The 14,000-nt window shown below is 32.1% G+C and overlaps 1 protein-coding gene across 1 annotated transcript; it reads right to left on the bottom strand.

Annotated features, from left to right (window-relative positions):
- Positions 1–366: 366 nt before the first annotated feature.
- On the bottom strand, positions 367–13,287 carry LOC126882756 (uncharacterized). The gene is made up of 6 exons (XM_050647750.1): positions 13,240–13,287; positions 11,002–11,489; positions 10,067–10,168; positions 6,188–6,287; positions 2,506–2,664; positions 367–486 (listed from the first exon to the last, which is right to left on the bottom strand). Exons 1-6 carry the CDS (start codon positions 13,285–13,287, stop codon positions 430–432), a joined length of 954 nt encoding a protein of 317 aa, XP_050503707.1. The 3' UTR covers positions 367–429.
- Positions 13,288–14,000: the final 713 nt, after the last annotated feature.

Raw genomic sequence — 14,000 nt, 5'->3', positions numbered from 1 at the left:
AATAACTCAAAAAGTATTGAGTTTCAAAAAATAATTATAGAACAGTTTTCTGCTTAAAATTAGGCTCTCTAGTATCTTCCGTGGCTATTTTAACCAAAACATTTTTCACTCCCGAGAAGGGGTGGGAACCACTCCAAGATAAAAGCGCACATCGGCATGGAGTAGCCTTTGTTTCATGAGCTATTCCCTACTTACTGTGAAAATATAAAATAAATCGATGTAGTAGGATGGAATTCGGAGCCAAATACCCTCATTGACTGCCCTATAAATGGGTGATATTAAAAAACTACGACTTTTAAAATATTTTTATTTGGTTATAATACAACAATTCAGAAAAATAAGATTATTATTACCTACATATTATGTAGGTAATTTTTGTGTTCCTTATCATTGTATTTAAATTAAATTATGTAGTTACTCGTCCCTCGTTTATTTGGCGTCCATTTTCGAAAGAAACGTGTAATAAGAAAATATTAATTTATATGTCTGGAAAAAAGATAATATTAGGTACAACTTACAGACTTAGAGAATCAAGTAAATAGTGTACTCTTTTCTACAAAACATTAATTAAACCTGTGGTAACCCAGATTGTGATTGTGAAACCTGGACAATAGCATAAAAAAGATGAAGCCCAAATCAAGACATTCGGCAGAAAGCTACTGAGAAAAGTCGTGACCCGTCAAAATAGCCCGGTCAAAACAGCCCCGTCAAAAAAGCCCCGTCAAAACAGCCCCGGCTAAAATAACCCCGACTAAAAGAGCCTCTTAAAATACACCTCCAATAAAAAGTTTTACCTTTTAACGGAGTACCATTTATTTTAAATTACTATTCTAATTGGGAAATAAGCCACAATTTACTTAAAAAAAATATTTTATTACCGTTTCGACTTCCACTTCGGACGTCGTTTTCAAAATACAAAATATTAATAAATTCAACAAAAATGTTATTGCTCATTGTCTTACAGAAGTACGTTGTCTTACGTTGTCTTACAGAAAAACAAAAAAATACATGATATTCAGAAAAGCATTGCTGATTTTTTTTTATTTTTCGAGATTTTTGGTATCCCTAACATTTTTTAAGTTATTTTGAAATAAAGCATATTTTTCAAAATTAAAATTTTAAATTAAAATCAAATTTTTTCCAAAATAAGCATTTTGAATCGATGAAACTTACAGATCATATATAAACACAACAAGTAAAATAATTTGTGGAGCGGTAACGATTAATTTCATTTAAGTTGCTAATTAGGGGGTGGTCTTCCCGATTTTTTTTGCCAAAACAAAAGGGACCAATTTTATTTTGAGCGTAACTTGCTTAAATTTAATGATAGAAACTTTTTATAAAAACATAAATAAACCTTTTTTTAAACACTTTAAAAAAGTTATAATGGGTTTTCCCTAAAAAGTGCTTAATTTTTTGGATATTTCACTTCGAAATATTCTATTTGAAATTTGGTGAATATGAATCTATTTTTCATTGGCTATAACTCTGGTTTTACGAGATCCAGAGAGTTGTTTTACGAGATCCCTAACGCGTCCACCATTTTTTTTTACTTTTTTACAGGCTATATTTTTGCAAAAAACGTTTTTTTCGACAAAATACTTACTTTCTGAGTTATTTGCGAAAAACCGTCTAAAAATGTAGTTATTTTGTTGAAAAATGAACATATTCACTCGCAAATAACTCGAAGTGTTGACTTGGCGAAAGAGCTCTATAGAACAAAAGTTACTTAAATTTAGTCCGTTTATTTATTTCCGGACTTATTTTGGACTTATATTTTCTCACCCCCAATAGGGGGTGAAAGTCACCCCCAGGGCAAAAGCACACATCGGCACAATATCACTTTTTTTCTTTGACATGTAAGCTATGCATATGCTAAATTTCATGTCAATCCAAGCGGTTCTTTAAAATTTAGAGCAAAAACCGTGAAAGAATGGACTAATATACATCTGGCCCCGTTGACGAAAATACCGTATGTTAGAAAAGGCAAGAGAGGCTTGCTTCATCTGTAATAATTTGTGAGTGAGAATGAGATGCAAAATATTCGCACGTAGGACGGAGGGCAGAGATCAGGGCCGTACTCATTTTTATGTTATATCATAAAAATCTATTTAGCAAATTTCAAAGAGTTACTTATATTGTATTTAAAGAATTGATGACGAAATAACTTAAATAGTCGATTGATATACTGGTGAGGCACTGCCTCACCTGCCTCATAGGACCAGCCGTCACTGGTTAGATGACGTGGAAGACGACCTGAAAACTATGAACGTAAGACAATGGAGGAAAAGGGCCCAAGAGAGACCTGAATGGAAGGACATATCCAGACAGGCAAAGACCCATCCAGGGTTATGATGCCAAAAAGAAGAAAAAGGGTATTCTTTTATTGCATATGTCATTTTATTTCCATTGTCTCCAATGTCTCCACACAGTGATAAAACCATGATGTACGTGCCTTACTATCGATGTGTATTTAAAAAAATGCATACATAATTAAAATCTTACCGATAGTCCGGTTGCAAATGTAAAATTAAATATCCTTGCTGCCGATATGTACACCGGCCTCTTGCTTATAGAAGAAATCATTAGCAATATTGGTTTTTTTAAATCCATGCCACTTTCATACCATGAGCTACCATATGCACATCTTTCTGTATTCTCTGCCTAAAGAATAAACAGATAATTCCATTATGGTACAAAATATTCAAAAAATAATCCAAAATGTAAAAAATATTCTCCAAACTTGGAAAATATGCCCAATTCTACAGGGTGATTAATAACTACGTGGAAAAGCAAATATCTTTTTTAAATAGGACGCCCTGTATATTTTCTCATATTTAGATTACTCTCATATTCTCTGTTCTTAAAAAGTGCAGTTTAACACTACTATAGTGTTAAACTGCACATAACGAAATGGCTATATATGAAATAAACACCATGTATATAAAAAAGGATTACATCAATAATTATTAATTATTCATTTTACATAATAAGGTAAACAATATGTTCTAGTTTTTTGATTAAGTTTTACAGAAATCATTTACAGGGCAATCTACAAAAAAATACGATTTTCTCATATTTTTTAAATGTACAACTTTATATGTACAACATATTTTTTAAATGTACATGTTTACAAATGTATTTTATTTACTGTTCAGAGATAGTGAGGAATTCTAACAGGAAAGTACCCTGGTGGAATGAAAACCTTGCAAATCAAAGGAGAGAAGTCAGATGAAAATTTAATTTCTCCAAAAGATCAGGTTAGTGGGGGCGAGTATCGCGAAGCTTTGGCTGTATACAGGGTGTCCAGAAACTCTACCGACAAACGAAGACAGGAGATTCCTCAAATAATTTTAGGACAATTTAACCCAATTCATCTAGTCCGAAAATGCTTCAAGAAGCTAGAGCTCTTTGAAGATGGCGTCTTGTAATTAGTTTTTCTTAAATACCTCCAGAACGCTTCTAGTTAGAAAAACGAAAATTGGTACACGTATTTATCTTCCAGAGATAAATCGATTCCATCTATTGTGAATTTCTAGTACCAGTCATAGGCGTCCGTTTTGGGAGGGGCAACGGTAATTTTATCGCATAACTTTTTTGTCTTTGACTTTTAAGCATTTTTGATACTGGATTATTAAATTGGAAGGTATTCTAGAACTAAAAGGTACTCTTTCTTTAAGTCGGTAGGACATACCGTTTTCCAGAAAAATCGATTTGAAAGTTTTTAGTTCCCTGAAATTGAAAAAAATTGAAAAAATTTTTCAAGAAAAACGGTGTATTTTACAAACTTAAAGCAAGAGAAACTTTTAGCACTAGAATACTTCATAATTGAATAATCTAGTGTAAAAAATTCTTAAAAATTAAAGAAAAAAAAGTTATGCAATTAAATCGTTGGCCTATCCAAAATGGACGCATATGGCCGGTAGTAGAAATTCGCAATTAATGAAATCGATTCATCTCTGGAATATAAATAAACGTACCAGTTTTCGTTTTTCTAAATAGTTTTTTTTTAATTTTTTTTTGATATTCAAAAACGAAAAATTTTCAAATCGATTTATCTAGAAAACGGTGTATCCTATCGACTTAAAGTAAGAGTACCTTTTAGTGCTATAATACCTTACGTTTTAAAGATCCAGGATCAAAAATGCTTAAAAATTATAAACAAAAAAGTTATGCAATAATATAACTGTTCCCCACCCAAAACGGACGCCTATGACCGACACTAGAAATTTACAATGAATGGAATCGATTTATCTCTGAAAGATAAATATTTTTACCAATTTTCGTTTTTCTAAATAGAAGCGTTATGGAGATATTTAAGAAAAACTAATTTCCAGACGCCATCTTCAAATAGCTCTAGCTCCTTTAGGAAGCATTTTCGGACTAGATGAATCAGGTTAAATTGTCCTAAAATTATATGAGGAATCTCCTGTCTTCGTTTGTCGGTAGATTTTCTGGACATCCTGTATAATAAGGAATTACGAAGGGCAAAAATAAAATCGTGGAAAAATAACTGCTAAGATAGAACAGAATGCAGAAATATCAAGACCACACTCATTCTCTCGCTCCAAAAAGAGTCAGGTGAATACACCCAGATTGATAAACATACTCTGAAAGAACTTTTCACATTTAACATAGTGGTAGTGGAGCAAAAGCGAGGATTTTTGCAGTTACTCGAGCGTGTCAGATTATCACATGGGGAGAAACCTTTTACCCTATAAATGTACCTCTACCATATATTGGCTCTTAATACAGGGGAGTTCGTTAAGTGGGGACGAAAAATAAATCTACTCTTAGAAAAACTCGAAATCGTGAGATTAAGATAAGGTAAGTTAAGTACATGCAAAACAGTGTATGTTTAAAAAATCTGACGATTTGAGCTGGGGGTAAGGAAATGGGAGAGACACAAAGTTTAAAAAAAATAAGCTAATATTTCGCGAAATGAACGTCAAATCGAAAAACTAAAAAATACGTGTTCAATATTTTTTAAAAATCTGTCGAATGATACCAAACACGACCCCCACGGAGAGGGGTGGGGGTAAATTTAAAATTTTAAATCCGAACACCGCAACATTTCGCGAAATAAACATCAGATCGAAAAACTGAAAAATACACGTATTCAATATTTTTGAAAAATCTATCGAATGACACCAAACACGAACCCCCACGGAGGTGGGGTGGGGATAACTTTAAAATAGGAGCCCTCATTTTTTATTGCAGATTTGGATTCCTTACGTAAAAATAAGTAACTAATCAGAAAAACGATTGTTGGAAATGGAAAATTAAATTAAAAAATGGAAAACCCCCACTTTATGGAAAACTTAACTAAACTTTTTTTGGTTTTAGTACCTACTCCTCACAACCCAATAGGTTTACCTCCATCGTGACCCGTCAAAATAGCCCGGTCAAAACAGCCCCGTCAAAAAAGCCCCGTCAAAATAGCCTCAACACAAAATAGCCTCGACAAAATAGCCCGCACACAAAATAGCCCCGACAAAATAGCCCGCACACAAAATAGCCCCGGTCAAAACAGCCCCGGCTAAAATAGCCCCGGCTAAAACAGCCTCTTATAAACAATTACATAATTATTTATACAAGGTGTCCAAAAACTTTTTTTTTTAATTTAAATTATTTGACAAAAAGAAAGAATGTATTTAATTTATTTAATTTAAAATGCATTTTACTGTTGCCCGAAAACAGAAAAAAATGTTTATATCATAAATTAACATTGATTTTTGCTTAACTTTATTGTTCAAACTTCCAAGGGGCAGGAAAGACAGGACTCGAGTTCTCTGAAAAGACAATTTTTATTTAATGTGGTTAAGATAAACATCTGAATAGAGGATAATTACCATTTCCGAAAAAATGTATTTTTAAGGAATTATTTCATGATGAATTCTGAAGGGAGCTTTTTTTTCGGGGCTATTTTGTCGGAGCTATTTTGTCGGGGCTATTTTGTCGACGGGCTATTATTCCGCGGCGATTTTGTCTGCAGGCTATTTTGTCGGAGCTATTTTGTGTGCGGGATATTATGTCGGGGCTATTTTGTCGGAGCTTTTTTGACGGGGCTATTTTGACGGGGTACCGGTTTCCATAACGCTCGAGTAATTGCAAATTTAGCATACTTTTCTCCCCTACTATTATAGTGTTTATTTTGAGTTTTTTACTGTTAGTATTTGTTACTTACTTCACTTGTTAATAGTTGTGCTGGCAATATATAAAACAGTAGAAATTCATTGGTGTATAAGAACAGGAGTGCGATACGGGTTAAAGCATCATCAGGTGCGCTGAAATAAAAGAAAAGCCTAATTACACCTTAAATTTTTATAATAATAACTAGGGAGCGGATTTTATGCTAAATGCATATTGCATGCATATTTCGCATATTTGAGAACTTTACTAAATTTTGCATATTTTTAAAAAAACATGCATATTTTGTGCCTATTTAAAAACATTTAAGTCCAAAAAAATTGTTTTTAAATTTTTTAATTCGACACAAAATATTTCTCAGCACAGGCTGTCGTATCGTACTTATAGTGCTTAGAGCACGCCGTTATAAAATTATTGTAGGATGTTAAAATTATGAAGGATGGTTTACCGGGAAATCCGAATTTTATTTACTTTTATTATTTAGTAGGTACCTATAATTCTGGTGATTCTTTTAAACCCCTATTGTTAAGAGAATTTACACCTTTAACCATCGTTTTATTTTACGATTTTCTAACGAAAATTATTAACGGAACATATTAGGGGTGAATTCCCTGATGTAAATGTACTAATAAGTAGCGTAAAAAAGTATTCGTCAAAAGTCCTTTACGGGTTCAGTTGTACAGGAACAAACTACCTAATGTACCTTTACCTCCCGGTCCAGTACTGACTAGGTGGGGAACTTGGTTGGAAGCTGCAATTTTTTATGCAGGATTTTTGGCTTTAACAAGTTATTTTAAATACGCCCCAATTATTTCTGTTGATGTTTAAAGGAGTTTTTCAAGTTATAAAAATATTTTATCTGATCAAAAAATGTTTCCTCGTAAAAAAATTGGAAAAACACATTGTAGTGAATTATAATCGAAGATATAGGTATATATTGATGTTGTTGTTTTATTTTAAATAGGTAACTATTGGTATCAGTTTTTGTAAAAAATGTGAATAAATTGTATATATAAAAAATAATGATTTTATTTGAAAGATAATAAATAAGACTGCCGCCCCCCCTATAAAAGAACCCCCTAGAATAGAATAGAACAGAAAATTTGTGGTTTCTCGAAATGCGCATTTTTTGAATTGTTGTGTATATCTTGCGCATATTTCGTAATTTTTTACTGCATATATATGCGCATATTTTCTCAAAATTGATCGCATATAAGTCCGCTCCCTAATAATAACAGTCTCCCTTTATAACGCTAGCGCGGCTTTGGGACTATAGCAGGGTAGTATGCTATCTTTTGAGCCTACGGTAAGCAAAGAAGATAACCATGCCAGGACCTCGATTTTGACCCTTCGCTTCGTTATCCATCATTCGCTATCTGTACACTAAACAGATACGAAGCGAATACGTTCGATAGCGAAGCGAAGGGTCAAAAATCGAGGTCCAGTAATACGCTTCAACCGCCTAACATTACCCCCGGTTTTACGCAAGGTACTCATTTGTTCAAGTTGAGTTGATCTGCGACTTACAGATATTTTAAATATCTATATATGTATTGTGCTGGGATTCGATCCCCAGTCTTTTGCCTGGAAGTCCATTAAGTTTTTATACGTAACTAATATTTAGTTAAATACAAGATTAACTGCTAAATAGAGGTGAACTAAAGTGGAAAATCAAAGGAAAAGTAAAAGAAAGAAATGAGCTAGAATAAAAATATAGTTCTAATATAATTTTTGAAGGAATATGATTAGTATTATTACTATAGACCAGGGCGGATCTGTGAAAAAACGTCTATTTTTGGATGTGCGAGGTGGCATTCGGATTTTTGCAGATAAAGTTAGGTGACAACTTCAACAATAATAATTGACTTATGCTCCTTCTCAAATATGTCCGGAACATTAATAAAAAAATTAAAATATTTACAAATTTCGAAAAACATCGATTTTTTTCCACTTTCTTTGCTCATAACTTTAAAACGATTCATTTTGGAAAAAAATCGTGGGGAAATAAAATAAAGATAATTGAATTTTGTATGATAAACGACTGGTTAAAAAAAAGAATGTGTGTACTTTGTACGCACGTAAGAAGTTATAATTCTATTATATGATTATATGATTATAAACGAAATTAATATACTTTTTATTTATATTTTATTTAAATATTAAATTAATTTATACTTACTACTTCTCAAACATTTTTATTAAAACAGTGCCAAAAATTAAAATAATAAAAAAATAAAACACACACAAACACACTAAAAATGCCACAAATGATTTCTGAACATTAATTGTCGGAAAAATTTTTAACTAAATACGTATTTTCTGAAAATAAAATTATATAATAAATATACTTACAATCATAAAATGTATAAAAAAAAATAAAAAAATAAAAGTTTCTATTGGGATTCGAACCAACTTACCACGCGGCTGGTATTTGCGTTGTATTGGGATTCTCTCGCATTAAAACTGCGCCACAGAGACAGCTTGTCATTATGTGCGAAGATCGTCTAACTAAACAGATTAACCTTTTGACATTTTTAACTTATGTAAATTAAATTATTTTGATTTTGAATTGAAATGATTTAGAATTGAAAAAATACAACAAAACATAGAGTAAGAAGACAATATATTATGTAAATATAAATATAAATTATGTAAATAAAAGTATTACATACTACTTATGTATTTTGGTAGGTTCAAGGTAGGTATCGGAGCCCGTATAACGACTAATAAATTTCGCAATCACTTGCGTCGTGCAAAGTGGCTATGTTCAAATATCATAACAAAATTTGATCAACTATCTATAAAACACTTACCAGTGAAAGATTCTTTAGCTTTGAATAAGCGAGATCTGCGGCACTCATACTAGGCACAGTTTGATGAGCTTTCACATTGGCATGAAACAGTCATCTCTTTTATGTAAATAAGTCCAAAAATATAATATGAAAACTATTTAAAAAGGCAGTATAACCATTAACTAACTTTTTGTTTGTTGTTTCTCTTCCTACAAATTTTAAAACGCAACAAGCATACATTATAACCAAACGCAGTCCCACAGCTGTGCCACAGCTGCCATATTGGATAATTTTTGTCATGTCATTTGAACATCCAATCAGAACAAAGTTATAATGCGCATGCGCCCGGTCGCTAGGTTTTCCCATATAAAATTTCACCGTCATTACGCCCGTAAAGAAGTATAACTTCAAAAATTTCTTAAATTATTACCCTTTCTGCAAAATAGCAATAAATACAAAATAAGGGGGCAAAATAAGCCTGTTTTTATTTAATGTTTTTAAACCACTTTGGTTGCACTTAGAACTTTCGTAATTTGCTTAGAAAATTCTTACAACATACTTAAATCGTTCACCAAATTTCATTAAAATCGACCTGATAGATTTTGCAGAATAATTTTCCAATCTAAATTTTTAAAAAATTAATTTTTTTAACTTTCTGAAGAAAAAGTAGACCATTTAGAAGTTTGCTAATATTTTTTTACATATAAAGGGGTTTTCTACTTATCTAATACACTTTACAAAATTAAAATCTGATTATTTAAGCGGCCTCAGCATCGTTTTAAAGTTATAAACAATTTTTTGGCTTATAAACAAATACAGTGAGGACGTTTGAGTTGGCATAAATTCATTTTTTCGAGAATAGGCGCCTCTGGAGATAAATCCCGAAACAGGTCGATTTTTATTTTTAAATTTTAATTTTTTGGTATATATATCATACTAGTGACGTCATCCATCTGGGCGTGATGACGTAATCGATGATTGTTTTAAATGAAAATAGGTGCCGTGTGATAGCTCAATTGAAAGGCTATTCAATTTTGTATTCACTAATATAAACATTAACATAATTATTTATACAGGGTTTGAATTAAAAAAAATAGCAAAATAGCAAAGATAATTATACATACCATATTAAAATAACAAATAAAGATACGCAGTACGTAACCACTACAAGAGTTATCATCTCTAGATTCACATAAGCCATAAGCTTATTGATTCGTTCAACGTACCTAAAAATGACGGAGTATTTATAAAGCGCAAAATCCAAATAAAATTTAAAAAAATTGTAAACAGTTTCTTGTTTATTAATTTATTATTGGAAATTTTTGCAACTTGATGAAATGCTTCTCAGGTCGTACGTGCTGTTTTGCCATCATCATTCAAACAATCGCGTCCACTGCTGGACACAGGGTTTCCTCAGTTTCTTCTAATGTTCGCTCCACTGGGCTGCTGTAGCTAGGTGCAATCCAGCAGTATTTTCAATCCAGCTGGATTTTTATTGGCCTGAATCCAGCTGAATCCAGCACCTTCTTTTTATCTGTTCGGACAAACATTCTTCTTATCTCTTCTGGCTTACTTTTTAATTGCTATATTTTTTTCTTCGTATTTTTTTCTAGCGCTTTCCTTTCTTTGGCTGCTTCCTTTTGTAACACTTTTTGAGTTTATTTCTTTCTTCTATTAGTTGTAATGTGTCTCGGGTTATCCATTTTCTGTTTTCACTTTTTTTAACCCAATCGGTTCGTTTGCAGTTTTTGACATTATGTCCTTTAAAGTTCTTCCATATTTCCTTCGCTATTTCTCATTTTGGGGCGATACTGTTCGATTTGAGACCTTTACGTTTCTTTGTGATCTTTTTATGCTTAAATATACTTCCAGCTATTATAATCATGTTTTGTTTACAAAACTGTATCGGTCGACTTCCATTATCATTTCTTTCCCATAACTGATTTATGTCCCGCATTATTATTTCCTACATTGGCGTTCATATCTCCAATAAATATTTTCATATCTCATTTGTAATAAAAGAGATAATACACATTTTACATAAAGCTAAATCACTTACCCCCTCAAGAAATTGTGATAGTCTACAAGCTTCTGAATTTGGTGCTTAAACAAAATTCTTTCCTCTTTTGTATCCACTTTGGTTTCTAGCATCTTCACCAACTCTCTATTAAACATTCTCCACTGAATAACAACCATCATCATTAAAGTAGCGAAGAAAACATCAAACATCTGGGCTCCAACGGTGACAGTTAAAAACGAATAATCTTGTAATACGTGAAGCACCCAGTAAGGAGGCGATTCTGGCACAAAAGTAGAAAATGGTAACACCTTGTCCTTCAGAGTCAGTATAACGTTCGATATGGCTGAGACAACTCCGAGTCCTGGATACCAAAGTGCTAAGAATTTTGATACCTTATACCAGAGCAAACCAGTTTTTCTTTCGGTGGAGTAGGGACAATCTTCTACACTCCAGAATAATTTAGTATCCAGTATTAATGATTTTGCAACATTGTGATTTAAGAAGACAGCTGATGACTTGACAAAAAGCTGTAATTATAAGATAAGTTAATAACAAACATGAAATAAAAACACTAGTTCATAAAAATCGATATTGTTTAAGTCCATTTTAGTCCAGAAGTCGCTACTAGCGTGTTAGGTTATATAACAACTACCAGTTACCAGTTGGTAGTTGTTCCAGCTACCACAAGTATTTCTGATGAGTCGTGAAAACTCGAGACACGTTTGGACAATGATGGCAGGATATGTATAGGTCTCCCATGTTTCAGAATGCACGGTTTTCTGTAGTATGGATTCAATTTTTCGTCATCTTTGCAGGATTATCTTGCCATCCTGCAGGTGATATTTTCAAGGTATTCTGGAATCTGGAATGGTTTTTGCGAAACGTAGCCCTTCCTGTACGTTTTGCAAAAAATTTACTCAATAGTAAAATGAAGAGGACTAAATTTCCTACTATTTATTTCCCAACAGCATATGTCAATCACCCACCGTTTAGCGGGGGTGGCGCCCCAAAGTTGACAAGTTTTTAAAAAAGATATTTAAAAAAATATATTTTTCCCTAACTGTAATGAGTGAAGAAATACAGTGAAAACTGTGGAAATACTTAGTATATATAGTAGTGTCGAAGATAAACTTAGCTTATGTAGATAAACTTTAGCTCTTTGTAATTAGGTTTTCTTAAATACGTCCAGAATGCTTCTAGTTAGAAATACGAAAATTGGTACACATATTTATTTTCCAGAGATAAATTGATTCCATCTATTGTAAATTTCTAGTACCAGTCATAGGCGTCCGTTTTGGGTGGGGCAATGGTTATTTTATCGCATAATTTTTTTTGTCTTTAACTTTTAAGCATTATTGACACTGGATTATTCAATTGTGAGGTATTCTGGTACTAAAACATACTGTTGCTTTAAGTCGGTAGGACACACGATTTTCTAGAAAAATCGATTTAAAAATTTTTGGTTTCCTGAATTTAAAAAAAAAATGAAAAAAATTTACAAAAAACGGTGTATTTTACCAACTTAAAGCAAGAGTAACTTTTAGTACTAGAATACATCCTAATTTAATAATCTAGTATAAAAAATTCTTAATAATAATTAAAGACAAAAAAGTTATGCGATAAAATAACCGTTGACCTACCCAAAACGGACGCATATGGCCGGTACTAGAAATTGGCAAATAAATAAAATCGATTCATCCCTGGAATATAAAAAACGTACCCGTTTTCGTTTTTGTAAATAGTTTTTTTTTGATTTTTTTTTTCATATTCAAAAAACGAAAAATTTTCAAATCGATTTTTTTAGAAAACGGTGTATCCTATCGACTTAAAGTAAAAGTAACTTTTAGTAATATAATACCATATATTTTAATAATCCATACTCAAAAATGCTCAAAAATTAAAAACAAATAACTTATGCGATAATATAACTGTTGCTCAATCCAAAACTTGTAATGAATGGAATCGATTTACCTCTGGAAGATAAATATATGTGTCCAATTTTCGTCTTTCTAAATAGAAGCGTTCTGGCGATTTTTAAGGAAAACTAATTACCAGACGCTATCTTCAAATAGCTCTAGCTCCTTTAGGAAGCATTTTCGTAGTAGATGAAATGGGTTAAATTGTCTTAAAATTATATGAGGAATCTCCTGTCTTCGTTTGTCGGCAGAGTTTCTGGACACCCTGTATAACTCCTCTTCGTAGTAGAAAATTTAGACGATATTCCTGCATTGTCTTTGCCCTACCACTACCCGATGGCCTAAACTACAAAAAACTTACATTAGTAAACATTTCAAAGGGTTCAATCCGAAGTATGACCTCTTCCATACTGGTAAATTCTTGATTTACAAATTGTAGAACGCACAAATACCCAGAGAACGCTGCAAGAGAAAGATTAAACAAATACATAAACTTCTGCGAAAAGTTTTTATGGTGAAAAGGATTTACTCCCATAAACGTAAAGATTTTCAGACATATCTGTATGTTGTAAAACATTTTAGAGCTCACTGTTGAGCTTGAAATAATATTCTAAAAGATTTATGGTGGAAGTGAATATAAGCAAACTTCTATTCTATATCGATTTTTTTTTATAATAAAACTTTTATAATAGTAGGGGAGGAAAGTATTCTAAACTTGCAGTTATTCGAGCGTTATGGAGACCTATTGGGTTGTGAAGAGTACTTTGTACGCACGTAAGAAGTTATACTTCTACTACATATTATGTGATTTTTAAAACAATACCAAAATTTAAAAAAAATAAAAGAATAAAACGCACACAAACACATTGAAAAATGCCACAAATAAAAAATGATTTCTGAACGATAATAATTGTTGGCAAAAATTTTAAATACGCATTTTCTGAAAAAAAAATTATATAACAAATATACTTACAATCATAAAATGCATAAAAAATAAAAAATAAAAACTTGCATCGGGAATCGAACCCGTGAATTTCGGGGCGCTTTGATTCGTAATCGAAGCCTAGACTCACTCGTCCAATTCCACATTAAATTTGTCATGTGGAAAAATAGGGTAACTGA

This window comes from Diabrotica virgifera, chromosome 3 (assembly GCF_917563875.1).
Source record: "Diabrotica virgifera virgifera chromosome 3, PGI_DIABVI_V3a".
NCBI lineage: Eukaryota > Metazoa > Arthropoda > Insecta > Coleoptera > Chrysomelidae > Diabrotica > Diabrotica virgifera.
The sequence above is the reverse complement of the archived record's forward strand: the minus strand, read 5'-3'. Positions and strand labels throughout refer to the sequence as shown.

Bases quoted from the DNA above. Each gene is read 5' to 3' on its own strand.
- LOC126882756 (XM_050647750.1), bottom strand. From the start codon at position 13,287: ATGGAAGAGGTCATACTTCGGATTGAACCCTTTGAAATGTTTACTAAT. The intron at 2,665-6,187 runs GTAAGTAACAAA...TTTATTCTTTAG, and splicing joins CACAACTATTAACAAGTGAA to GCAGAGAATACAGAAAGATG. The intron at 487-2,505 runs GTAAGATTTTAA...TCTTTTTTCCAG, and splicing joins CATTTGCAACCGGACTATCG to ACATATAAATTAATATTTTC.